This window comes from Melospiza georgiana, chromosome 3 (genome assembly GCF_028018845.1).
Source record: "Melospiza georgiana isolate bMelGeo1 chromosome 3, bMelGeo1.pri, whole genome shotgun sequence".
NCBI lineage: Eukaryota > Metazoa > Chordata > Aves > Passeriformes > Passerellidae > Melospiza > Melospiza georgiana.
In genome coordinates this window covers 97317467-97345166 of record NC_080432.1, presented here as the reverse complement: position 1 = coordinate 97345166, position 27700 = coordinate 97317467, and the positions used below count along the sequence as shown (strand labels likewise).

The 27700-nt window shown below is 37.3% G+C and overlaps 1 protein-coding gene across 17 annotated transcripts in view; it reads right to left on the bottom strand.

The window, feature by feature from the left end:
• DLGAP2 (DLG associated protein 2) overlaps positions 1-27700 on the bottom strand; it is a 454795-nt gene that overhangs the window by 150494 nt on the left and 276601 nt on the right. For 13 of the 17 annotated variants that reach the window (XM_058021030.1, XM_058021033.1, XM_058021036.1 and 10 more), the window contains one exon: positions 238-270. The exons of the other annotated variants lie outside the window; for them this stretch is intronic. In XM_058021030.1, coding sequence (XP_057877013.1) covers positions 238-270 — 33 coding nt within the window. The remainder of the gene's footprint in view (positions 1-237; positions 271-27700) is intronic. 17 annotated transcript variants of the gene reach the window in all.

Sequence of the window (27700 nt, the reverse complement as noted above, 5' to 3'; positions counted from 1 at the left end):
TAAAATTTAATGCAAGTTTTCAATTCTATTCTTTAAACTAGTGCATGTAATTGTTACCTTTCCTTCATTTATCTGAAATCTAAAAACCCCAACTAATAGTACAGTTTGACACGTAACAAAATGCTGTCAGATGCACACCAAATAAATTTTACAGCACCCCTTTCCCCCCACCCTCCAAGAAAACTCAATAAACTGAGTATAAAACAAACAACAATCTAATCTAGCTGTCCACTTTACCTGGAAATGCATGCCCTGTTAGAGAATCCAAATCTGAAATTAAAACAGTGAAAAAATAATCTTTAACACTGATTTAATATTAAAATGCACAAAAAATCAAAAGCAAACCTGGCAACAAATATCACATTATCACCAATATAAAATTTTAATCATACATATAGAAAAGCAAAACCAGAAAACTTGATATTACATTATGAAGGTTTTCTTCTCCATAGTTTTGTAAAGATGTAAAATATTACCTAAAGATTAAAGCTTTGAACACTATGAGAAGTTAATTTATTTTACTGTTTAAGACAGACATATCACAATTATATAGGAATTTTACAGCATTTTTCAAATGAACCTCTGATTTCAGAAACACATATCTTGAGTATAAACTTTCATTCTACCTTTGTACATATGAACAAATCAGGAAAGTACAGAATGATTTTGAGACTGTACTCTTTTTAAAAGATTCTTTTTTGATCACAACAAGTGAGAGACCTAATTTTTTCTATTCTACTGTCCACACTTTTTTATTTTCCTTTTTTTTTCCAATCTGTCTTTGTAAAAAAGAGAAAAGAGATGGAAAAAGTATAAATGAGGGCTTTGCTGGTGACTCCCATCTGAAAAGACAGCAGAAAGGCACATCAGTGATACTGGAGGCATCAGTATGGGCCCTTCTAAATGTGCACTGAGACCAGAACTCAGGTGCACATTTCAAGTGCTTTGCACCTTTGGAAATTCCATGCTCTTAACAAAGATTTATTTGGTACCTTTGAGGAGTTACACTATAGGCAGGAGGGTAGTGGAGGCTGACAAAGTAGAGCCAACACCAGCTGGGACTGCTATTGCACTGCCAAAGTGAAAGACTAGTTCTCAGACCCACATGGCAAGGAACCCCTTCTTAGGAAGTGCTCTGTCACATCCTGTCACTGATGGGAACCCATTTGGAGAACAAGTCCTGTTGCCAGGAGCAGTCCCAGGTCCCAGTTAGCTCACCAAGAAATGTGAGAGCTTCAGGATCTCCTTCCCCCATCGTGTGCCAAGAGGGAACACACAGTGGTGCAATGGCAACACTCTCTTGGAAATACACAACAGACAGGCTGTGGCTGACCAATCCACCCCACTATGTGTTTATAGATGAACTTTCTTGCCATTTTTAGGAATTGATTGCATTTATTAGCAGTGCCTGGAAAACATCTCTTAGTACTGTTTATAAACTACTTCTTAAAAAAAAAAGTTTTCTTATTGCAACAGTCAACAGATACAAGATTCTAAGTCAATGGTTCAGGTTTCAGAAATTCTGAAATTTTTGTAATGCAGTAACTAATTCTAAAAGTCATTAGGAAAACATTTACCAGTTAACTCCTGGAACTGCAAAAGGAACTCTTTAGACAGAAGGGCAATTATGCCTGGCTCTGATAACTTTTAACAGTTTACCTGAGACATTTCCTGAGGACTGTGGAAATGCTTATTTTTGTAAGTGAACACAGGAGAAAACCAACCTAAAATGTGATAAATGCACTAGAGAGATTGCTTTCTGAAATCCAAATTGCTGAACACAATGAATTAACTAACAATTCCAGTACGTGATGTCTCAAGCTTTACCATAAACCATAGACAAAAAAAAATGCATCCTCAGGATTTTTTCTTTCAGAGTCTGAGAGACAGAAGAACGTTGTTACCCCCTAGGAGTCCATAAAATCCACACCAAAACCAGATTATGCATAGATAGAGCATCTAGCCAGGCAGTGAATGCTTCCTGGAAGCACAGAGGCAGCATGCAGCTACCTTGCACATTAGAATCACCAAAAAAAAATCTAATACTTGAATTGTCCAAAGTGCTGTCACTGTGCACATCCTGTGGCACATCCTGGCACAGCAATAAGGTGTTTGAAAACATCTGTTCTATATCCTTAATAAAGTATCCTGATGAAAAACCTCATGATCCAGGAAAAAAATAAAACAGAAGAGGAAAAATTCCTCTTCTTCTTCTAGCAGTGAAAAAATATCTACTCAGACACTGGGATTTAAAAAAATAAAAAGAAACAAAAAATCAACCAAACAAACTAAAAAAAATCCCCCTCAAATTAAAAAAGAAAAACTGCAACCAAATCAGAAAAGAGGGACTTCTATTTGAAAAGTTCATGTACATATTGTAACTTGCAGCAGAAATCACAAAAAAAAATGCTACTCTGAAAGAAATACAAATAAGTTAATGCAAATTAATTAGGCTCTTGTCCCAGCATAAAACAACACTTCTGTGTAATCCTTTGTGTTAAGCTAATAATATAAATTGTGGATGTGTTTATTTTCTCACAATTCAGTCTACACTAACTGAAAACAAGGTAGTTTGTCACCCAAGCATGTGTCCTGTGTGAACTGTTAAAGAAAATCAGACCTACTTTGCTAGCTGGAACCAGAAGATTTTATGGTATATTGAACCCACAAATCATGATCCACATGCCCCAATTCCATCATTACATTTTACAAAGAATGATTTCAGCTGACACTGTATAGGCAGGCAAGGTAAAGTTTCCCATATAAAGATAAATACCATGTGCAACATTTCCCTGCCAGAGTTCAATACATGAAATTACTGCAGTTATAATGGAATGAAATCTTTGCTGAAACAACTGGAATATTTAGTCTCTGCCATAAGATTTCTTGTACTTTCCTATGGACTCCAAGGGCAGCAGAAAAAACATCATATCCTGTTATTGTTAAGAGCATTTTTCAGTTTCCTTGACTGATTTTCAATTAAGTAAGCCTAAACAGGTGGAATCCAATTTTCCTCCATTCCATTTATTTAGTGAATTGCCCAGATTTGTTGCTATTCACTTTCATTTTCATACACAAGGCTTCCTAAGCAGCAGGAATCCGAGATGAAAGTGGAATACACAAAAGTGACACACATTTTTATCCCCCTTTTAAGGCAACATAGCTAACATGTCAATATTAGCAGTTACCAAGGAATTACCCTCATGAAATCCAGACCTAATTCATACTATAAGTCATTTATTTAGCTAATAAAACTGGTGATTTGACAATAAAGCTGACTTTAGTTATAATGCAATGGATGTTTTTTTAAACGGGGAATGAGTGTGCACTTTTTAGCAAGCAGTATCTCTGGTACACCACATTTTATTAGCTCAGTGCAAAATAGATGTTGGAGATGGTACAAGATTTCCATGCCAATAAACTAATTATTTTCTCCTAGAGTTGATTAGCAAAGCTGTAGCCTCTCTGTATGTTGCCTCCAAGGCCCATTCTCCCTATGGTACAAACAGTGTTCACTGCACAATGCACTGCTCAGCTTTGGACTTCCCCTCTCCCCACCTCAGCTCCTCATGCTGTGCTTACAGCCAGGTATCAAAGCCCTGCACGGCTGCACTGCCTGCACTGGCAGAGTGCCAGCACACCATGAGTGGAAGGGATGACTCTTACGGTGCACAGGAAAACACATTTGAGGTGCAGAGCACATTTAAGTCATTTAACATTAAAGGTTCTCCATGGCATTGGCAGCAAGATGATGTAATACCAAACTCTCTCTGAGAGATGGTACCTGCTTAGAAAGGTTAGAAGGAGCTAATGAATGCTAAATCATGCTCTCTTGAAAATACAAGATTTTGCTCTGCTTCTAAGTGTTTTAACAGCAATTGTTGGAAGGAAATAAGTGTAGCTTTGCTAAATCTCCAGCTAGACTCAATCTTATTTTATTGTAAACCCCTAAACTAAGTCCAGGAACCCTTGTGGATATGCACAACACCTGTGCCATGAATTCTACAAAGCTCGAGTTTTTAAACAAGATGAGTTAAGTGAAGTCCAGCTGCTCGTAATACTTGGAATACAAAGGGGTGGCTGCAAAGAGGAGAATGAAGAGCATAGTGAACATAGAGCAGCAGTGGCTGAAGATGAAAGATTATTTGCATTCACTAGAAATTACAGCTGTAGTTTTGACAATCAGGTCAGTGAAAACTATTGGCACATAACTCAGGATTGGACTGAGATTGTGAGTTCGGCTGCACCAAGATTTGAGGGTTTAATTGGTACCACCCAAACCTAAAGCCAGAGGCTAAAGAAGTAGGTGAACAACTCTTTGCCTTAGCCTCTAGAGGGGGAAGTGTTTCCTTCAGCTCCAGAAATGATGTAAATTATTCACTGGAAAAAAGCTTTTCCAGTAGAAGCAACTCTTGCACACTTCTGTTACCTCAGCCTGGGTCAACTCTATTATCTGTCACTATGATCCTAACCTACTGCAATAAATCTGTTTTCAGAGTCTCTCTTATTTTCATTAATAGGTTATTTGCATTCATTGGTCACCAATCCTATAAACAGCACAATTACAATTTTAATAGAAATGTAAACCTTTCTTGTGAGAATTTCCCTGATCAGAAAAAGAAAAAAATTTAGCATTGAGGTTGCACTCAAGAATGAATAACAATGCAGTCATCAGACACCATCTTACAAACTACTGCTCACTTGTGCTGGTATTTGGAATTAATTTTTATTTTTGGAGATAATTTTAAAAAACCCAGCTGAACAGTTAGTTATGAAGAATTATCAATATGACATTCAAAAATCCATTTATTGCTCTGACTCCATTTGATAGTATTAATCTTTTGATAAAAAATTACAATCACATTGAGACAGGTAGATTACATTTATGTGGCTAACCAGGGTTTCATTTAACTGCATTTTTTCTTGTGATACCATTAAGAGTAAGATTCAAACTTACTTTTCTTCAGTAGAGGTGTTTTGTGCTATGTGTCTGAGCTTCCAATAGCTCCAATGAAGAAGTAGTTGAAATTGAGTCAATTAATTGCATTGAAAAATAGAAATTAAACTTGCACAGCGGAATAGTTAGAACAGCTCTTTCCATTGACAAGATCTCTAATGACTACAGTGTGAGCTTAGACAGCTACATATCTACATCACCTGTGGTGTTGGCAATTAGAGATGAATCTCACCACCAGAATCTTTCAGGAAAATAATCTACATATATGGGTGTGGATCTGAGAATAAAATGGGATTGATTTAGACATACAAAAATTGCTGGTTTATAACTGGCAAATTTGATGGCCCCAGATATCTAGGATCACTGATCAGAATCAGTCCTGGACAAAAATAAACTTAGTCCTGTCAGCCTCTAGTACAAAAATTCACTGATCATTTTTCCTCCTCTCTTAAAAATTATATTATAATTATACTAGTTGATAGTTCCCACTTCATATTTTGCTTTCTGATTTATGTTATTCCAGAAAGAACTTGAACAATGAATACAAACTGAAACACAAAGGGATCTATCTGAACACCAGGAAACATCTTTTTTTTTTCAGTCATGAGAGTGACTAAGCACTGGCACAGGTTGCCCAGGGATATTATGGGCCACATATGGCTATAGTGTTGACAGAGTAGGAAAAGAAAGTGAATTATTCCTGATGAGACAACTAAATTGAGGGAGACAGATCACAAAAAATATTGATTAGAGGAGCTTTAATAATAAGTCTAGTTTCTGTCAAAGAAAATTCCTTTATTATTAATTACTGGTAATAATTCACACTGGGCATTAAAGTCTTTGCACATACAGGATCATAACAGGACGTGGGGGCTCCCAGGTGGCTGCCCAGGAAGTCCCTCAGAGGGTCCTTCACTTCATCACATGAACCCTGCAGCCTGGCCATGTGTGGCAGCAGCACCGACCCTGGCCAGCTAAAGTGGATCATTATTTGCTTCTTTTCTTCCAAAACATGTTTTCCTCATTACTTTACTCTGTCTCACTTTAAAAAACTGAAGAAGAACAACCACTAACAAAAAATAAAAACTACAGAAACATTTTCTTCACATTTTGAAAGCCATCATTAATCCATTTTCTTCTGCTGCTGATCTCAAGCAATTGGTTTGCTTCATGCTTCATAGTATAATCATGGCCTCAGGACTGGTGTATCCAAATTCAATGCAGGATTGTAAAGAGCATCTTAAAATATATTGTAGAACCTACAGCTGCATGCAGACATCTCACGATCAGAAGATTAATGCTTTCCAAAGTAACTCTCCTCAGGAAACTAAAAGTACATTATGGATGAAATCCCAGCCCTGGTTTCCTGCAGTGATGGATGCTGTACTGACAGTAGCACCCACCCTGCTTGAGTGCAGAGACTTTACTGAGGCAGCTTTATTCCCCAGCTCTTTGAGAGGACACCTATCTTCTGAGGGAGGTTTACTGTAATTTGGACCCTGTGGAGTTCATCACAGCTTTACTGCCTCACCTTGAGCCAGGATTTCCCAGTGGAATACCACACGCATGCCATCCTCACCACACGCGATAATCCAAAGACTCTCAGGAAGGCACACAGCATCATCTACAGGCACTCTGTTATGTAGATATGTGCATTTAGGTAAAACAAGCATACAAGGAAAAGGTTTTTCAGAAAGGTCAACACAAATATTATTCATTCTTTCCCAGTGACTTCCACTTGTGTATCTGGCTTAGCCATGGAAAAGGTGAAAGCATCTCTTTTACCTAATGCACTTTAGAGTCTTAGCATATGTACAAACCCTTTTAGGATAAAAAGCACTTTTAAAATTGCATATATCAGAACACCTAATGACCAACACTTTAAAACCATGGAATCATTTAGGTTGAAAAATATCTGAATACCAACAAATTCCACCATTAATCCAGCACTGCTAAGGACACCACTAAAGCATCTCCCTAAATGCCACGCATCTAAGATCTACATATCTTTTACCAGGGATGGTTATTCCACCACTTTCCTGGGCTGTATGTCCAAATACTTGACCATCTCTTCTGGTGAAAAAAGTTTTCCTAATATCCAATATAAACCTGTTTGCTCATGCCCCATCACTTGTTCCTTGGAAGATGAGACCAGCTTCCCCTAACTATCAGCTCCTTTCAGGCCCTTGTAGAGAATAACAAGGTTCTGTCTGAGCCTCTGTTTCCCCAGGGTAAAAACCCCAGCTGATCCTCATCAGACTTGTGCTCCAGACCCTTCACCAGCTCCATTGCCCTTCTCTGGGCATTCTATAGCCCCTCAATGTTTTTCTTCTAGTGATGAGCCCAGAACTGGCTACAGGACTCAAGGTGTGGCCACACCAGTGCTGAGCACAGCATCTTGATCCTGCTGGCCACACTATTGCTGGTTCAGGCCGGGTTGCCATGGCTGCCTTGGCCACCTGGGCAAGCTGGCTCATGTCCAGCTGTTGACAACCAGCATCCCCAGCCCCTTTTCCTCTGGGCACCTATTCCAGCAGCTCTGCCCCCAGCCGGTAGCACTGCAGGGGGTTGTTGTGGCCCAAGGGCAGGACCTGGAAGTTGGTCTTGTTGAATCTCACACAATGAGCTTCAGACTACGCATCCAGCCTGTGCACATCCCTCTGCAAAGCCTTCCTACCCTCCAGCAGATCTACACTCCCACCCAGCTTGGTGTGATCTGTAAACTTTGTGAGGGTGTGTGTGCTCAATCTCCTTGCACAAGTCACTGATAAAGACACTAAACAGGACTGGTCTCAATACTGAACCCTGAGCATCACCACTCAGGGCCAGCTGGATGTTGTTCCATTCACCACAACTCTCTAGGCTGGCTATCCAGACAGATTTTTATCCAGTGAACAGTGCACCATCCAAGTCATAGGCTCCATTTTCTCCAAGAGGATGCTGTGGGAATGGTGTCAAAGGCTTTTTATCTGTCCAGGTAGACAACATCCATGAAGGACATCAAGTTGGTCAAGCAGGACCTGCCTTTCATAAACTTATGCTGGCTGGACCCTGGTTGTCCTAGCCTCACATTTGCTACCTTCCAGTCACCTGAGACCTTTCTGCTTAGCCAAGGCTGTTGATAATTGATGGAGTGGCTTGGTGAGCACCTCCAACTGCTCCCTTAGAACCCTTGGGTGAATCCCATGCAGTCCCATAACCCTGAGACTGTGTAAATTATATAGCAGGTCACCGACTATCTCCTCTTGGATCATAGGGATTTCATTCCATTCTCTCTATCTGTATTCCAGTTCCAGAGCCTGGAACCTGGAGAACAAACAGTCTTACTGTTCAAGATTGAGGTAAAGAAGGCATTAAGTACCTCAGTCTCTTCCACATCCTTTCTTACAGCATTCCATTAGGATGGAGAGTCTCCTTAACTCCCTTTTTGTTGCTGATGCATTCATGGAAACATTTTTATTGCCTTCTACAGCAGTAGTCAGACTAACTTTCAATTGGGCTTTGGCCCTTCTAATAATTCATGACATCCTTATAGTATTCCTGAGTTTTCTGCCCCTTCTTCCAAAGGTAATAAATTTTCCAGTTTTTCCTGAGTTCCAGGAAAGGTCCTCTGTTCATCTAGGGCAGTCTTCTTCTCATTCAGCCCATCTTTCAACACATGGGGACAATCTGACACCTAAAACTTTCTAGATTGTTGTATTTCTAGCTCATTTTTTTAAAGGACACATGTAAATTTATTCCAGTCCAGCCAGAACTATAGCCTGGCCCTACCTAGGATCTGTGGAGCTGTGGTTAGCACAGTACTGTTTTTGACCTAATAACCTAAAGCACTAACCTTGGGCCAGAGCTGATTTTTTTTCTCAAACAGCAAGTGTAACTCTTTCCTATTTTCCTGAATAATATCACAGCAAAAACACACACTTCTCCCAAATTCAGGAGATGGCTAGCACAAGCAGCCATAGGCTATTTTTACTTACTCAAAATCTAAAAATCATTATTTGTTCATAGAATTTCCATATTCCATCCAGCAAATAGGTGGTAGAAATTTGAGAGTCTACTTGTATCTGATCCATGCATTCAATCACATTACCTTTCCATATGAAATGTTAAAAACTTCAATTTATCAGACATTGTCATGGAGCATTTGTGTTCCATCACTCAAGAAGTAAAGACATAATACACATCATGATATGGTGATATCATGACTCTCAGAAATATCAAGCTATCAAATTTTCGAGACAGAAAATGATAAAAATTAAAAATATGTTAGATAAAATTCAAACAGTCTATGCTAAGATATTTGTGAAACAGTCTGACAAAATTCTGAATGCATGCTCTGGGCAAATGAGGAGTCAAACAGATTCCATATCATCACACAAAAAAAAAAGGAAAAAAGAGAAAAAAACCCCTGTTTCCTGAAAAGTGAACTTCAAGATAATGTAGCTGCTCAGTTTTACTGCCATTCCTTCCTAAATCTGCTTTCTTCATGAAGAAAGGCAAGAAATCCTGTGAAATTCCACTGTTTCACTTCATGCCACTAATCATGTCAAATACTATGATACATCTTTCAGAAGCTGCTTCTTTATGTCAAATTCCTCCAGTTTTTCTCATTCTTTCACTTCTGGAAATGCATCTTCTTTCCCACTTTCCCTGACTTTTAGTGACTTCATTTTTTCCTTGAAAATTATGGAAATATAAGCTGTTGTATCAGAAGGCTTTTCCAAACAAAAGACTATTTTCTCTCATTTTCAGCACAGCATCAGTTTTTCTTCCTCTAAATCATGCGAGATTGCTTTCACATTTGTGTTCAGCTTGATCTGGTCTTTCATATACCATTCATTATGTTCTGCTAACCAAGAGACAGTGCTTTTTCATATTCATTCTCCTGTCGTTTTTTTTCCTTTTATCAGATAAAACAAAGCAATCTTTCAAGCCTTTGATGCCCTGCCTGGTTTCAGAAAGACTAAATAGCTGTGTTTATACATTGACATATAAAGTACCAAGTCGGGCTTTATATGACAAAGCTGATTCAGTGGTTTACTAAATATTAGGACAATTCCAGTTGCACTAAACCAACTTAATCTTTTAAGGACTGTAGCTATGCAAAAGCTAAGGAGGAGCAGAAAAGATACCAACCAAAAAAAGCAGCATCTACTTAAGTAGATGTGGCTTGATCCAAACCAGCAACTGCATGCCCCACAGCCACTCACTCATAGCCCCTCACGCTGGTGGGTGGAGAATCAGAAGGTAAAACCTGTAGACTGAGATAAGATTAATTCAATGACTGAAATAAAGGAAGGGAGAGGAATGAAATCCCAGAAAGAAAAAAGGGATGTAATATGCAGTTGTATCTGCTAACCAGTGCAGTGATTGGTCCTGCCCATCTCCCCAGTTTATACAATGACATTGTGTGGTCTGGAATATCCCTTTGGTCAGTTTGGGTCACCTACCCTGGCCATACTCCCTCCCAGCTTTTTGTGCACTTGTTCACTGGCAGAGTATGGGAAACTGAAAACTCCTTGATTTAGGTAAACACTATTAGCAACAACTAAAAATCAGAGTGTTATCAATATAATTCTCAAACTAAATGCAAACACAGCACTGTACCAGCTAATAAGAAGAAAAACTCTATCCTAGTTGAAATCAGTGTGGTATCCACCTTTATTCCATATCATTTATGCCATGACTATGTCTTACACTTTCCATTATATCCCAGTAAACCATCATCACTCTTCCTGTGTCTTGATATATATCTTTATACACACACACATTTCACTTAGTTTATGTACCATCCCTAAAAAAGCCCATTGAGTTAATTTAGTCCATACCTTTGGACTTCATCTGTTGTTACAGGTTTTTATCAGGGTAGGAAAAATAGGATATAATTGTTGTCATTATAGTGCAAGAGTTCTATAGTCATTACATTGCAAGGGTTCCATATTGCTAGAGTTTTGTACCTCCTCAACGTTTCTTGTAGGCAGCTCCTCTAGGCACTGACTCTTCCTTGTTCTCACAGTAGCCAGCTGACTTCAGTTCCCTAACAGCCAACCAATCCACTCTTTTATAACACTTCTTATTGGCTGCAGCTGTGGCCTGTTAACATCAGGGCTGCTCCTAATCTTTAGTAATTGGCTCAGCTGCAACTCTTTAGGGGATAAGATTACTTTCTATACTACCTTTATTTACCTATATTCTATACCCCTACATATAATGTTGAATTCTTGCATGATGGATCCAGCCAGTTGTCCCTCTTCTCCACCTGTTTGGAGGCAGGGCTCCTCTACTACTGGCAGTAGGATTTTCCGCTTTTTCTAAAAATGTATCAAAATCTGCTTCCATTGGATCAAGAACATAAAGCTCTAGTAGCTACCACTGCACAGTGTAATGCCATCAGACTAAAGGCAGAACCCATTAATATTTGGAGTGACAGGAGCTAACTGCACTGGTAATTCAGGCTGCAATAAGCCCCCAGGAACAAATGGCAAAGCCTGGCCCGGAGACGCTGCGCACGCGTGATGAGGTGGGGTCTGTGCCTCCATCACTAACAACGGCCCAGCTCTGAAGTGGGAACTTAGGAGAACATGTTTATCACATGTTTCAGTGATAAACGCCAGAGTTCCAGCAGAAATGCCTGCAAGATGCCCTTTAATTTCATAGAGGCAAGAGTTGCATTGAATTCAGAAGGAAAAGACCATGAAACAGGAGAAGGGATTTTATGGGTGAAAGTTTGTGATAATGTAATTAAAATCTCTATGCACAAGGGAATGAAGTAAAAGCTGAATTGGCTCTTGCCCAGAGGCATTTCCAGATTTGATTGCTTCACTTGGTTGGTTTAGCATTCTTTCAACACAGTTTTGTGCTTTCAACATTGTTCATGTGGAATATAACCGGAGGAGAAAAGTTATTTTATGTTATAACTCACTGAAGTCAGTGGAATTATTCCAGTACAGAATACAGTTCATCATCCAAAGTATTTGATTTATTGTTATTTTAAATATACAACTATTAGGTGAAATAACAACTATTTATTGATAACCTAAATCCTAGGTATGATTCTTCTGAAGATTATTGTAAAATACCTGAATGTACAGTTAAAACAGAGTGAACAAGTCAATTACCATCTCTAAATCCAGGATATAGATCTCAGCTACAAGTTAATTCTGGACTCTGGCATGCAAATAGGCAAGCAGCCAAATTGTTCTTGGTGTCTTTGAGCAACTTTGGCTTTGAAAAACTTTTCTAAAGAAACTGCTTTGTTGTCTGGAAAATACTCAGTTTTGAAAAATCAGCATTTTCAAATGGGAGAAAAAAATTATCAGAAAATTTTTTAAATAACTGTATTTGAAGCCAAGTCTAGCCTGTGTTTGCAATTCCTCAATGACAAAGACTCTTTTCAAATCTTAGTATTTCAACATATTATATGTTCTGGCGTTTAGTTTAACAAAATCTGTAACAATAGGAAGGTTACATTAATTTACCTTTTTTTTTAAAACAGCTTTGATATGGAATTAGATCTGCCTCCAAAATTAACTGGTTGAACTTTGTAGAAACAATGTTTTCCCATCTGGTTATATCATAAATATGAACCTCAATGCAGCATTATATCGTGACAGCCATAAAAAACCCTTCAAAACCTCCAGGTCCACAAACTCACAGCTCTGGAGATCACTCACAAATCAAATCAAATCAAATCAAATCAAATCAAATCAAATCATGCAACTTAAAAAACTTAAAATCCCCCCCCAGTAATGCATGATTCCATTTGCAATCTTTATTTGCCTTCATAGCATTGTTTGGTCAGCTTATTTTATGGCATGCCTTTCAGGAAATTTGGTTATGATGTTTAAAAAAACAACTAACCAACCAACCAACCAAAAAACCAAAAAAAGTAGTCCAAACAACTTCTGAGTCTTGTTTTGTTGTTCTACTTATTTATCCTGAGAAAATTGAATATTGTCACAGGATGTTTTATAAAAATAATAAGATACATAATTTTGAACACTGTTGTTTAAAAAGGAAGATACAATTGTTTTCAGGCACTTATTATCAACGAGAAAAGGGAGCTGCTTTCTGTGTCCTACAATCTTGCAGTGATTTAGCTGTTAGAAGAACTATTTCACTGACATAAAGTGGAGAGGATAGTATCTTTCATATTTCTTAGTTTAATTGTCTTACTGCAACTGAATGTGACACACAGTGTGAAAGTCTAATTATGAGAGAAAACTGAAGTCAGCAGCCTCAGGCAAGACAGTTTCTTAGAAGTGGCTTTATAATCTCAGTGGAGATACCATTAAACTTAAATTAATTTGGGTTTTTTACCTTTTTCTTTTATTTCTGAGACAGCACAACAAAACATTATTGAAGTCCGTCTATATTCTTAGCTAAAATTTATTGTTTTTTAATACCTGAAAATATTTTAAACAAATCCAAGCAGCATTTCACCTACATTTATTGCATTGAGAAGTTTCTGAATGTGATTGAAGGTGTGCCATCAAATCTGCCCTAAGTTTCTTCAGTAGGTTCAGCTCTGTACTAAAACAAAGAAACAAGCAGGTTCTAAGCAATTAAAGCAGCAAAAGTGAAGTATTGTTTGCTCCCATCCCTAGAGGTCCCAAAGACATGAACTGTCTGCCCTCACATCTCATGTTGCCTTTCTACTGCTCCTCTTCCTGTGAAATCTTGGCCTCTTCATCTTCTTCTCACACATTATATACATAAAATACACTTATTTTCTCATCAAAGAGGTGTTGGACATTGACAGCTCATCATCTCTTCCAGCCTTTGCTCTGTGCAGCTGTCCTGAGGGAGCAGCAGGATGCCACAGCAACGGGAGAGGCAGGAGAGTTAAACCAGGGGAGCATTGGCTTCTGATGGCCAGCACTGTGTGTGCTTTGCCAGAAATTTATTTCAGGTTCTGAGTCAGCTCTCTTCTGTCCCTAGATTCAACCACAGGATATGCATGTGCCCTAATTATCTTCATCACAAGGTTTCCTAATTTTTAACAATGTCTTCAGTATTGCACATGTACCTTTGGGTGGAAGAGACTCCATTATCTTATTTTTGTTATTTTATTTGTTGAAGGACATTTACACCACTCTTCTGCTTAAGGGCCAGCTGAATGAGTTTGAGTTCCCAGATAAATCTCAGATTCTAACCTACAAGGACCAGGCATCAGCAATGAAAGCACCACTGTTGCTGATTATACAGAGAGGTCAAGTATATAACTGATCTTTGCATCTGGGTTGATGCATATTCTACATCTGATGTGCTGTCTCCTCAGAGAAGAGAAAAAATCATCAGGCATCACAAAACAGAGTCCTCAGCCCTACTGAATACATGCCAAGGGATTCACTTCATTTAATTAATTATTTTATTAGCTTTCTTTAGACACAAGATATGAAAAATTCATACCAAAATCTTGAAAATATGGAGAAGTTGTGCAAATGTTCTGCAAAACTTTATCCCTTACCCATGAAACTAGATGCTAAAAAAAAAAGGAGAAAAAACAGGGGAGAATAATATGCTTCATGTTTGCTTTAAATTTTCTCTCTAATAAACTTATTCCATGTTGGCCAAAGGTAAAACAGTATGATCAGTAACATAAAATCCTTCAAAAAGCTGATATCACGTCAATCTCTATAACTATCATTAATATGTATAATATCAACTCCTAACTGCGAGGGCAGCTTTCACAATGATACCTGGTCATTTGGTGCATAGGACTTAAAATAGGTATTGGAATTAAAATTAGCTTTAAAAAATAAAATTTCAATTTTGCATTACATTCACCAACGCCCATATTGAAAGAGTTCTCAGATTCTCAAGTAAAAAAGAAATAATTTTCTGTACAAAGACATAGAAAAAGTTGGCCTTTCTATATATTTTAGCTGCACTTTAGTGTTCCAATATACAGAGGCAACAATTAGAGATGCAGAGAAGACAAAGAAAGGAGTTCAGAAGCATTGGCCTATTCCCAGCTCTACTACTGCTCAGCCAAGCTAGTTCAGGAAATTTCCTTGATAACCATGTCTGCATGCAGCCTATGAAAAATTAGCTATTTAGTATGTGCTGTTTGTTTAGTCTCCTTCTATAACCAACAGAGAAAAACACATTTCCAGGGGGTGATTTATGCCACCTGAAGACAGGTATGAAAACAGACTAATCCTAGTGCACAACTCTGGAAAACTTGCGGAACACGTACTTATAGCATATTTATAAGTAGATGGAGGACAAAAAGAGAGCTGTTGGTTACAGACCATTTTTCATTTTAGTTCAAGGGTTTTTTAATGATTTTCTATATTTGGCTTTGCACTGAGTGTGTTTATTCTGGCCTATCTGAGCAGAGTCCAGGGTAACTACGAACAGGTACCTGGAGCAGCAGGCTCCCACATTTCTGCTATGATAGAAAAATACCTCTCTTTGGTACTTGTGGCTTGTAGGACAAGTAGGAAAATTTATTTCACTAATTCTCTTAAATTATTTCAATCTTGTGGAGAATGGACAAGGTATTAAAAGATTACAAAGGGAAAACAGAGCTTAAACCTTAAAAGAGAAGGTGTAGGGAACAGGGACTGACCAGTCAAAAAGCTGTAGAAATTAGAAATTCTGGGGAAAGGAAAAAATTTCAAACAAATAACAAGACATAAACACTTGGAAGAACACAAGCAAAGGAGTTGCAGGTCACATTTTGTCTGTCTAGAACAGAATGATTTCTCTACTGTTAGAGTAGAAAATCTTATGTATCAGAATGAGCCTTATGTGTCCCACATGACAAAGGCAGCAATGTCACAGACAATGGGAAGTACATATTCAAGAGGAAACTACTTTTAATTGAGCTGATGGAAAGTCAAAAAAATTTATCCTAACCAGTCATTCACAGTTGAATTGTCAGAATCATCAAGGCCAGAAGAGAGCTTCCAGATCACCCAGTTCAATTGTCAATCTGGCACCACCATAATCACCCCTAGACCATATCCCTAAGAGCCACATCCAGACGCCGCTTGAACCTTCCAGAGACAGTGACTTCACCACCTCCCTGGGCAACTTATTCCAATGTCTGACCATTTCCTGTGATCTTTTTTCTAATATTTCATCCAAACCTCCCGTGGCACAACTTAAGGCCATTTCCTTATGTTATGTTAAATGAGGTGTTCCCACTTAATACTGATGAATAAGCAACAGCAATTTGGGTTTCTTTTGATCAGATGGGATTGCCTGACTGACTGGATGTGTCACTGGGACAGCGTGAGAACAGGCTTACAATGATCTTGGAAAACTAAACTATTTTCTTAAAAAAAATAAAATAGGATTTGATTTAGTGAAGACAAGTACAAGCTACTGAACTCAGCAGGGAAAAATTAATTGTAAGATACCAGCTGTAGGACAAACTCTCATGTGTCTGTTCTACACAAAAAAGTGTCCACTGTTATAGTTTAGCACACTTTAGATAAACAATATCACACTACTTGTGGGAAGAAATAAGGTTCATAGTGGGACATATAAGCAAGGGCAGAAACTGCAAGACATGGAAAGTTGTTCTCTTTTCACATGCAGTACAGGTTAGGACCTCAGCTGTCTGCAGATTTGACAGGAGATAGTGTACAGGGGAGACATTGATCAGAACCCTGGAATACATGACCTGTGAGAAGACTGAGACAGTATTTGCTTTAAAGTCTAATGGATATAGGACCAACAGGGTACAATATCGGTCTTCAAATGTGGGAAAGGTTGTTGCCAAAGGGAAGGAAAAATATATTTCTATTTTCATATGCAGGAAGACAAAAATCAGGAGCTTATTCTGAAACAGGGAAGACTTGTGTAAAATATTAGGTGAAATTTCTAACAGCAAGGATAGCGAAGCAGAGGATGGTGATTATTATGGTCTTTCCAATATTTGAAGCAATGAAAAACCAGTTAGATCAAACATCTGTTCAGCATCACGAATCCTGCTAGGGCAGGAGATAGACTGGCTGTTCTGTGCAGTTTTCTTGGCCTATTTTTCTGAAAGCTTAGGTTTTGTTTATTACAGGGATCAACTGGTAATAATATTAATTAATATTAGATCAGTCCTTGTCAGTCAATAAACAGTAGATCAATAAATTTCCTACTCTGTCAACATCAGAAGCATCTTAATGCAATATAAATAGCTTAAAAAGAGATTCCTTAATGATCACATGAAGGAATATTTCATGATACTTAATGGACTACATATTGACACATTGCCAATTCAGATTAGACCAAAGTGAAAGAAATTAGTGGGAATGGAAAATTGAATGTTACAACTAAAATCAGTAAAGAATTATGGCAAACATGATGACAAATAATAAAACCTAAAGTGAGTACTCGCACAGTTTAAAAAAAAACCAAAACAAACCAAAATCATAAAATCTTTTACAGATTGCTGTGTGTTGTTTCTTGAAACTCCTCATTAAAGTCAAACAATTGAGACTGAAAGCAGCACTGGACAGAAACCTTACTACCATCACAAAAGCAATGGCCAAATAAAAGGCTCCACATAGATGCTATTTTGCATTTTTTTGATAAGTTTATACCATTCTATAAAATAGAAATCAACCTATCTCTTCCTTATAGATAGAATATAGAAATAAAGTCCTGATTTGCTCTTTTTTTGGTAACAAGTGAAAGCATCTACTTACATAATAATTATGTTTCTAAACACGTCACTGTTGATATTTTTATTCTGAATGTTTCACTCTTCTCAAGTAATGTAACTGCCTTGTCAGAAATCTCTACTCTGAGTGAAGCTTGGAAATGCTACAGGTAATAGCCTTGGCAAGGGTCAGCAGAAAAGCAGTCATTTAGTCCTTTTTTTTTGGTGTACCAGAAACAAAGGAACTGCAAAGATCAGGAGTTCAAATGCTGTAATAAGAACTTTTAGACACAATATGAGGGTTTTTTGTCTGCATGGGAGTTCAGCCTGGGTATTATTCTTTGGAACCCTTAATCTGAAATAATAAAAAAAAAAAACAAAAAAACAAAACAGAAGTGTTAAGGATGGTAGCAGAACTGAGGGACAGGGCAGGATTTTAAGGAAACAGGAGAATAATTTTTTCCCCTTCTTCCGGAATTCAGCCAAGGGTGAGAATTTCCCCCAGCATTGAACTCAGGGATGAAAACCTACAAAAATTACTAGCTCAACACTTAATTATTTTTATTTTCTTGAAATTCATCTGAGTAGTACAAAACTAAGGAGAATGAAGGACATATTTCTGAGGATAGATTTCTGTAACTGCAACAATCCTACTTCCCTTCTTGTCTCAGTTAATACCACTGAGCTACAAATTCAAACACTGCTCGTGAAGTTTATATTTCCATTTAGCCATATTTTACCAGCTGCTATGGAAATGTATGAAAATTTTGATGATACTTCTGGCTGGAAAGGACTTTGAAGCTGCCTCTAGCAACAATAGAAACAGTGTGAACAGCTCATACAAAACCTGTGCTCAAGTGTGTAAAAAGTACAGTAACTTATCTTTTTTTTGCAGCTAAACCAGAACATTAGTAGGACACAGTAACGGTGAGGTTGTGAGGTTTTAGCTTTGTTTGGAACCTCACATAGGGCTGGCAGGAGCAATAAGTAAATACATTAGATTTATCATTCTTAGCTATAATGGATGAAACATTGGGTGTACAGCAATTTGTGGGAGTACAAATCATGATATAGAAATTTTCAAAGTTAAAAACCAAATCACTTGGGTAGAGATCATTGTGATAATCAGTTTCTCTTTGGCTTTCAGACCACAGATTAAGAACTGCAGGAGAATGACACTGGAGTGAATGGCACTACTATGACAAGAATAAGCATTCATGTAGTGCTCAAATTGGTCCCCAGAGAGAGCCAAATACTAAATGGCTCTCTAATTTACACCTAATGAATCACTGCTCTGAAAGTAAGCACCATCGTGTCAACAGGGAGGAAAATTCCTTCTGTCTTCAGTGACACAGTTGCTCTCTTTTACCCGCATATGGCATTCAGAAACTTTGAAAAGCTAAATATGAATTAGAAGTTGGCAATATTAAAATATACTCTAATAAAACAACCTAGGATTGTCCTAGAAATGTCAGTGTATGGATTACAGAAAAAAGCAACATAGTATGATTTCAAATTCCAGCATCTGGTTTCCAAACTGTCCTCTGAAAAAAAAAAACCGAAAACCTATCCTTTCTTACAAAAAAAATTTGCTCAGCAGCAGACAATATATATTTTATTTGTGCTACACTATTTCAATAGTCTGTGGTTGGACAGTCCAAAAAGTCCTTGTTTGCCTTCTCCTAGTGGCTGCACCTTCCACTGGGTGGAAGGTGAGGAGGAAGGTCAGGGCTGCTCCTCCCCATGGGAGGGCAGGAATGTGTTCCATGAGAGAGATGACTCCAGCATGGAGCCGCAGGTGGAGGGACAGGCTGGGGAGGGCAGCAAACAGAGCCAATGGCACAGACCAGCCTGCCTGTTTCCCACTGCTAAACAAGGGATTGAAGGCAGGAGTCAATGGTGAGCTTCCTGGGCTGGGACAAAGATGGGAAGAAAGAATCCCTATAAAATAAGATTCCTACATAAATAGTTAACAAAAAATGTGTGGTAACTCTAGCAATATAAGTTTTCAAATGCTGTTGGAGGCTTGAAGACAACACAAATTGTCAGAGAGTTTGGAAGTCTTTGAAGCTCTCATGGTAATCGGGTCCTAAGCACTTATACATAAACTGTTCATATATAAGAACACCTCGAACTCTCAAAAACTTGTGGAAGGGAAATGATACTTCAGAAGTTTTGATATAAGGGTTTTAAACCCATTGAAAAACGCTCTTCCATGTCACACAGTTACAAACTTCTCACGTAACAAGAACTTCAATATGCTCACACATGCAATAACTGCAGAATTGAGAAAGACCAGCCTGAGGACCAAACACCTGAATCCTCTAGCACCAAGAAGGGGACGTAAGGAAAAGCAGAAGCAAAGTGTGGATTTGCTTCTACTGCACCCAAAGCAAGTATGGTGAAAGCTGTGGGGCAAAAGAAAGGAAAGTCTTTCCAATCAAAAATGTCAGTGTCAGCAGAGCTCAAAGAACACACAGAAATGGAGGCTAAGCCAGATAAAGATTTCAAATGTATAGAAGGCCCAGTACTGAATGATCAATACGAGATAACAGAACTAGCTGTCTTCCTTCCAGAATAAATCAGCCTAAGGCAGGAATGTTCATCTGATGACACAAAGTTCCTCACTGACAGTTTCAGGGTTTCCTGCTGATATTAATTTTAATTTAACACTTAAGTAACTTTATACTTCTTTCCCCCTGGCTATAAACTGAATTTGAACAGTTGGATATATCTGAAGAGCACAGAAAAATGACTGAGTTAAACCAAATATTTATTGTAATTAAACTTGATTTTATTTCTAGTACCCTTTATCAATAGTTTCAGTAAAAATATAAATATTTTTAATGGAATTAATATTTTTAGCCTCTGAGTAAAACTAAAAATACTGTTTTATTAATTTTTAGCCTCTTCTTGGTACTAGTAATTACATAAGAATTCCACCCATTTGTGGTGAAACTGTAGAAATCTGGTAATCATTCTAAATAAATTGATGTGTGAAATTAAACAGAAACCCAAAGAAATGTACGCAGACATTTAAATCCCTCTCATAAACTTGCAAAGCTTATGTAGCATAGTAATAAAGGTTAAAAAAAAAGAAAATGTAGGAAATGATAGAAACAACTGGATATCACTAGGCATTACATAAGCTCCCTAGGAGGGAAAAGAGCATGGAATAGAGCTTTTTCCTGGAGTGGAGGACAGTGTATTCTTCTTCATCAGGTATCTTATTCACTGCAGTAGGAAACAATTTTAAAACAACTGTTGCTCTGATCAGAGAGAAAAACTCAAAGGTCCAGAAGCAACACTCCACAGATTCACCAAAAAACCTCACAAACTTTATCACTTACAAAAGCAAAAATGAAGTTTTTTGTCTCCTGCTGATGTCTGTGTGTTGTAAAATTGCACTGTGAATGGCTCTGTCCTTCCAAAAAATATTTGCAAGAGAGCACAGAAAACTGGTGGAGCAGCTGTACCTGACACTGATGAAGAGTACATGGCCATACAGGTAATAAAAGCAGTAATGTATTTTCATTTTTGTTTCCCTACTGCAGAAACTTAGAGGATTGCAACAGGTTCTGAGAAATGTATCAGAAAACTGAACCTGTCCTTCCACCTTGTCACAAAATGAGAAAGTACACAGTACTTGTCAGAAGACATGGAAAATTAAATCATCCATTAGCTCTGCCTGATCCACCACCTGCAAAGGATCTTGCAAGCGAACACTCAAGTGCTGAATAACAAAGTAAAGAACAAGAGCCAGGTCTTTTGATGTGCACAGATTTTTTTCCTACCAAATTTTAATAAAGCCTCTGACAATTTAAATTACTACAGGTGATTTCAGTTTAAATCAAGAATCTTCAAAGCAAATGCATATAACGCACTAATCTGTCAGAATGAGGTTAAAGAGGATAAAAATCCTACAACTGCAATTTTAAATTACTAATTAGAACTGTTGCAGCTGTTCTTTTTGCTAACCATTAAACTATAAAGATATGAAGACAATGAGAGGAGAATGACCTTCTATATGTCAGAGAATATTGCTGAAGGCATCTGCAGCTAATGGGCCTGTGCTTGCTCGTGCAGAAAGAGTAAATAGGTTTATTAGCTTACTCAGCTGGAAAATGCTTAACAGCTACCGGTCATCTGATAACAAATTTAATTCATAGTTCATTTACTACAAAAGGAACTGATTTTTTTATGCTGCTATTCAAATGTCCTGAAACATAATCTATACCCAGAGGGGATAAGACAGATTCATGAACCCTAGAACAAAATGTTTTCTACTCATTCTGCCCTAGTTTGCATCCTGTACCATTGCATGTGAGGTTCTTAACATTTCACAGTTGATTTCTTAGAAAGAGATTGGTTCGTATAGCTAGAGATAAAAAATTGAAAAACTGAAAGCTTCTTAAAATCTGTATCAGCCTTATTGCCACTACATAGATTCTGTAGTTGCAAGATGTGCTTTAAAAAGTACTTCTAAAAATATGTACTTTGTAAAGATTTTAATGCAACAGTTTTGCTCTCAAAAAGCCTTTCTGGGTTTTATTTGGAACAAATTCTTCAGTTATGCATAAACTACTGCCTTTATGTTAAATGTCTTATATTAGATGTGAAACTGAGAAAGGGTCACATCTACAAACATTTCCCTCCAGCTGCCCCAGTGAGCCCTTCCCAGCCACTCATCTTCTGGCTTTTTCCTTAGTGAGTTTTTCCCACTCACTAAGGAAAGAGCTACAGCCAACACTGGCAAAAAAGGGGAGATGAACACTCAGGTCCAGGTCACAGAATCAGTACTACAAGTTCACCTGTCTTGCTTTGCTACCTATAGAAACTTAGCCAATGGCAAAGATTAAAGCCAGTGGAGAAGCTCTGGATAACACAAGGTCAAATACAACCACTCTATCAAGCTGCAACAAAATGTCTACATAAGGGAGACAATTAAAATGTATAAATAAATAGGACGATAGCAGAGTCCGGCACATATTTTTCATGTCAAGAAGGAAGGGAGAGAAAAAAAGGAAGATTCCACCCTTAATGAAGTCACAATGTCTTTTTTTCTCCCCCAGACTTTTTTTCAGCGATCCATTTTTGAGCCAGGTTTCATTCACTCCCATGGTATTTGTAAGCATTCCTTTTTTTTATTCCAGTGGTAATTTCATCTATTATGATTTATTTCTTATAGAGTCTTCTTACTGTCAATAAAAATTCATAGAAAAGGTAGCAAAAATATAAATAATTTTCCTAAATTTCTGGAATAAAATAACTAATTCTGTGGCCTGAATTATTGCTAGTACTTGTAGTTGCCTAGTATTCTGTAGGTTGAAATCATTCTTATACCTGTGAAACACATCAGAAAATTTCCTGCTCTTAAAACACATAAATGAAAAGAAACTTGTTGAATAAAACTGCTGTTGCTAATGACAAGAATTTTTAGGATAGATTTATGTCTTAATCATAAGTTTAACACAATTGAAAAGTCCTTAAATTTCTTTCCAAAATGGTGTGCAAAATGTCACATTGATAAATTAAGCTGAGAGGTTTGATTAAAATGTGTCTTCAGCACTATATCTTCAGATATCTACAGTGTTGAAACATGGTGGAGTAGAAAAGACTATTCATTTGGCATTCTGTTCAACACAGCTTGATCTTCAAGCAGTGAAAAAGAGCTGTGGTGTTTTCTGGTTTAGCTCAGAATAAATCTAACAACGTCAGTGTGAGAGTGTGAGCACTTCAGACAGGTTAAGAGCATGTGAACCCAATTACCAGAGCCATATTTCCCCTGGTAAAGCCAGTTAACCCACACATCATGGTCACTTCAAATGCTCTTCACTCCTCACTCAAAAATTATCATAATGCTCTTCTATGACAGTGTTCTCTTTACACATTAAATGGGTGTATGCATGGGTGTTTTCTTCATGAACTGTTGCAGTAGTAACTCTTCAGAACAAATTAAATGTTCAGACTACAGCAGTGTCTTTTAAATGCTTTTAGAAGTGTCTTGTGGCTCAGAGAGGTTTTGTGTGCAGACTTCCAGATTTAAACGCCCACATGAAAAACACAGTTTATATGTGAATCACACACTGAAGTAGAAAAAGCTCATCAGATTTCTAAAAAGCATTTTTGTAGAAGAAGAGATGCATTAGTCTTAAAATATCAGCAGAAGACAGTAATAAATATGTCCTATTTGCACACATTGCTCCAGCTACACAGCCTGCAGTCAGTCTATGCCCCTGCACTTGTTCTTCCAATTTACTGCCTGTAAGTAAATAGCTTCCCACCTGAGGGATCTACAGGTAAGAGCAGATTCCAAACAGTAGATAAATCTTTGATTTATTGAATCAGGACTGCTGCTGTTACTGAAAAAATAACTTTCTGCTTTATGAGAAGTTAAAGCATTTTGTAAGCAGTCTTGTGCAGGTGTAGTGTAAGGAAGTCACTCTTACAGACAGCATTACTCTTTGTAAGGCATCAGAGGGAAAACATTAGAGAAATAAAGAAGAATTAGCAATGAGTTATAATTTTCCATTATCTAGTGGAAACCGTGTCTCTTACAACCTCTGCTAAGGTAACGAAAATTTCAGTGTAAAATGGGTACCAGCTCATGGAGGAGAGACAAATGATGCGGGAATTCAAGGAAGTGAAGAGGTGAGAAAGCAAAGAGAAGATGAAGCCTCTCTGAGCATGATGAAAATGGGAAAAGGAGAAGAAAAAGCAAGCCAAAGAATGAAGAAAGGTCACAGAAAAGTCTGTTTATTTTCTCTTGGAACAAAAATCAGCAAGGCTCTGTAAAAAGAGAGAGGTGGAAGCTTTAAGAAGTAACTCAATAGAATAAAGGTTGCTGGAACTGTGGGTATGGCATTCATTTGTGCTGGAGATGTAGAGTTACTGCGTTCACATGCATTTGATCACAGAAGTTATGAAGTAATAAAATCTTTTTCTTGCTGTACTCTGCTCTTTTATCCCACCTCAAAATGTGTTTGTATAAGGTACTCTTTTTCGGTTTTTCACCTTTGGGTTCATATATCCTGGAAAATATTTTTTGCACTTTTCTTTTTATTTCTTCCCCTACCCCCATCATCTTGAAAGCCTGAAGATGCAGAAAATCAAACTGATGTGGGAGTTTCACATCTTATAAACAAGCTGAGCATCCAGTGCTCCTTTTTAACTTCCCAGTATGTTCCTTAAATAAACTTTGTAGAAATATGAATTAGACAAACAAAACAGCTGAGTATCTATGCTAGGAAAGCTACTGTTGACAATTTTGGTTTTTTGGAATTTTTAATACATAAAAGATGAAACCTAAACATATTCTAGGTAGCTTGCTTGTTTTAGTTCACTCTCTTCCATGGTATTATAGTATTAATATTTTAGTCTGATACAAATATGTATTTCTGGGAATTTATTCTTTCTGTGAGGCTAAATGCTAAGGAGCAATAAATAACTGCTAACTAAATACATTGCACTATTTTATGAATCAGAGGCCCATATTATTGCAAAAACCAAAATCCTGTTTCCTAAAAAAAAAAAAGGAAAGAAAACCCTAGATATTTTCCCTTTGACACTGTATTTATTTACCAATACAAAAAAAATGTATGATCCTAAAAATTTTAGATCTTGTTAAAAAAAACTACAGTAGAAAACAAAACTAAGACATTTTATCTTTGGCACAGTGTATTTATTAACCAATAGACTGAATTGTTCTTAGAGGTTTTCCTAAGATTTTCATCACATGATAACTTTTTTCCTTGTGGCAAAACGTTTTCGACTCCCCATCAAAGTCTCTGAATCCCAATGTATCTTATATCTAGCAGCTGATGAGTTATAAGCCACTGTTCAAGAAACTGGTCCATGAAAACAAGCAGACAACAATATCTTAGCTCTTTATATCTAGTGAGCTTGTTTTAGATTGATGAGAACCTTTTTTTTGTTAGAGTAAAAAAATTAATCTCCTGTCCACGTAATAGTCAGTCAACTGGAAATAAATATCTTAAATAGTATCTCAAACAACTTTCAAAACACAAACCAAACAAAAAGGAAAAGCCAAATGGCAGTGTTCTTCTGAAGACTAAGAAATTATGAAAATAAAACCACACAATAGTACCATCAAGCCATCAAGAAGGAAACTTTCAGAAAATAACAGCCAATCAAAATTGCCGGACAAATGAACACGGAAAGGTATAAAACAACATATTGTTTTTATATCAACAATTAATATTTTGTATAACTAATTTCACAAGTCATGTCCTGCCAATATATGCCACTAGTTTTTGTCAATCAAAAAAAAAAAAAAAAAGCTAAAACACTCCATGTTTATGAATGCTTTTTCTGTCAAAGGAGAAAGTACAGAGTCAGTAATGTCTCATATAACAGACCTTTCTAAAGATGGAGAGTGAAAACATACTAATGACAAAGGTATAATTTAAAAATCTGGGTACAGTTAATTCAGTACATACTGTATCAGAGGAAAAGAAGGCAGAGCTGTGTCTAATGTTGCTTTGCCATATCTTGTAAAAATAGCTTCCTTTCACCTAAAAATGCCTTGTTAGTTGAACAACACTTGGAGTAAGAATATAAAAAATGTGATGACATGGAGATTTTTAAAGTCTATATGGTATCTTATAGATATCTAAAAAATTCAGATCTCTGAATGTAATAAAATTATTAAATGTACAGTTAGTCTAGTACAAGTTATTTTAATAACTACAGTAACATGGCCACATTTTTAAATAAACAATAAAGCCTACTATACCTCTGCCTGTAACTATTGATCTTAGCTATCCAAGGATTATTTATGCCTATTGCCAATTTTAAATGTAGAAAATCAGAATGGTTTTATGTTATAATCAAAGGTAATTCACTGTTCATGGTGCAATAACACTTCTTAGGATTGATGACAGTCTGGCTATGTATATTTAACATGAGGAATTAAGGAAAATCTCAGGCAAAAGCATCTATTGATGTTTGGAGGCTGGTTTTGATACTGTCTCTTCATCAACAACTAATGTTAGCTCTATTATATATTTCCTTGTTTTTGTCAGAGATGGAGAAAAAACGAAAAATGTATTTTTCCAATAGAATTATGCCTATTGTGGGTTGCTTCCTGATTGAGCAATCACAGGAGTATAGCAGGTGCCTTTGGGAGTTAAAGCACAAAATGATAACAAAAGCCTTAAAAGACAAGCCCAGTGTGGTATTAGAGAGCCTGAGGGAATGAACACAAACCTCAAATGGTCAATAAATGGTCACCAAAGGACTACAACCCTGGGAACAGGGCTGAACCCACTACGGGGCACAACAGAGGACGAAGAATATTAATTCAATACTGAAATAACAAAAACATATAGAAAATGCAATGGAATTAACAAGAAGGGTGGAGCATGACATCGATGGCAAAAAGGCTCAGAGGTACAGAAAGCAGAGGGAAGAAGAATCTATCAAGCTGTGCTTGCCCTGGTTAGGGCTGCTGCACCTGATCAGTGCAGCAGAGAAGGCAGGGATGCCATTCACCACATTTCACTACTCCAACAGTTGTACCTAATGTGTTATCTTTTGCTGTGTAGCTGGATTAAGCACATAAGAATTTGGAAGGGCAGTGTGTGTGTCTGAGTGTTTTCTGCTTTGATTTTCACACACGGTGAAGCAATTGATTCTGTGGATGCAACAGGTGAATAATGTTAACATGTTACTTATGGAGGCTATTTATACATGGCCTTCCTACCACTCTGAATCATTATATCTGCATCTTAACTATTAAATCTTACCTGAGTGACACCTGCATCCTCAATGAAAAGATACTGAGATGTTAATAACTGCAGTTGAGGATTAGGACAATGTCTGAGCCAGAACAAATTTTTTCAAGCTTTGCAAAGGTTCCATCAATGACTACAAGGGGATTATTTTACTCTTCAACTAACACAACTAATTTACTTGTTTTTTGTCAAATTTTATGTTTGTGACTGGGTCTTTGTGGGTTATTCACAATGTTTCTCTTTAGGTACTTGCACTCCCTAAACTGACCAACAGAAAGAAAGGGTATATAAATTAAACCCCTATTCCTAGTTTTGTGGGGACCATGTATATTTCTTAATGGTATCCAAGCCAGTTTAAAAAGTTGTCCAATTTAGGCC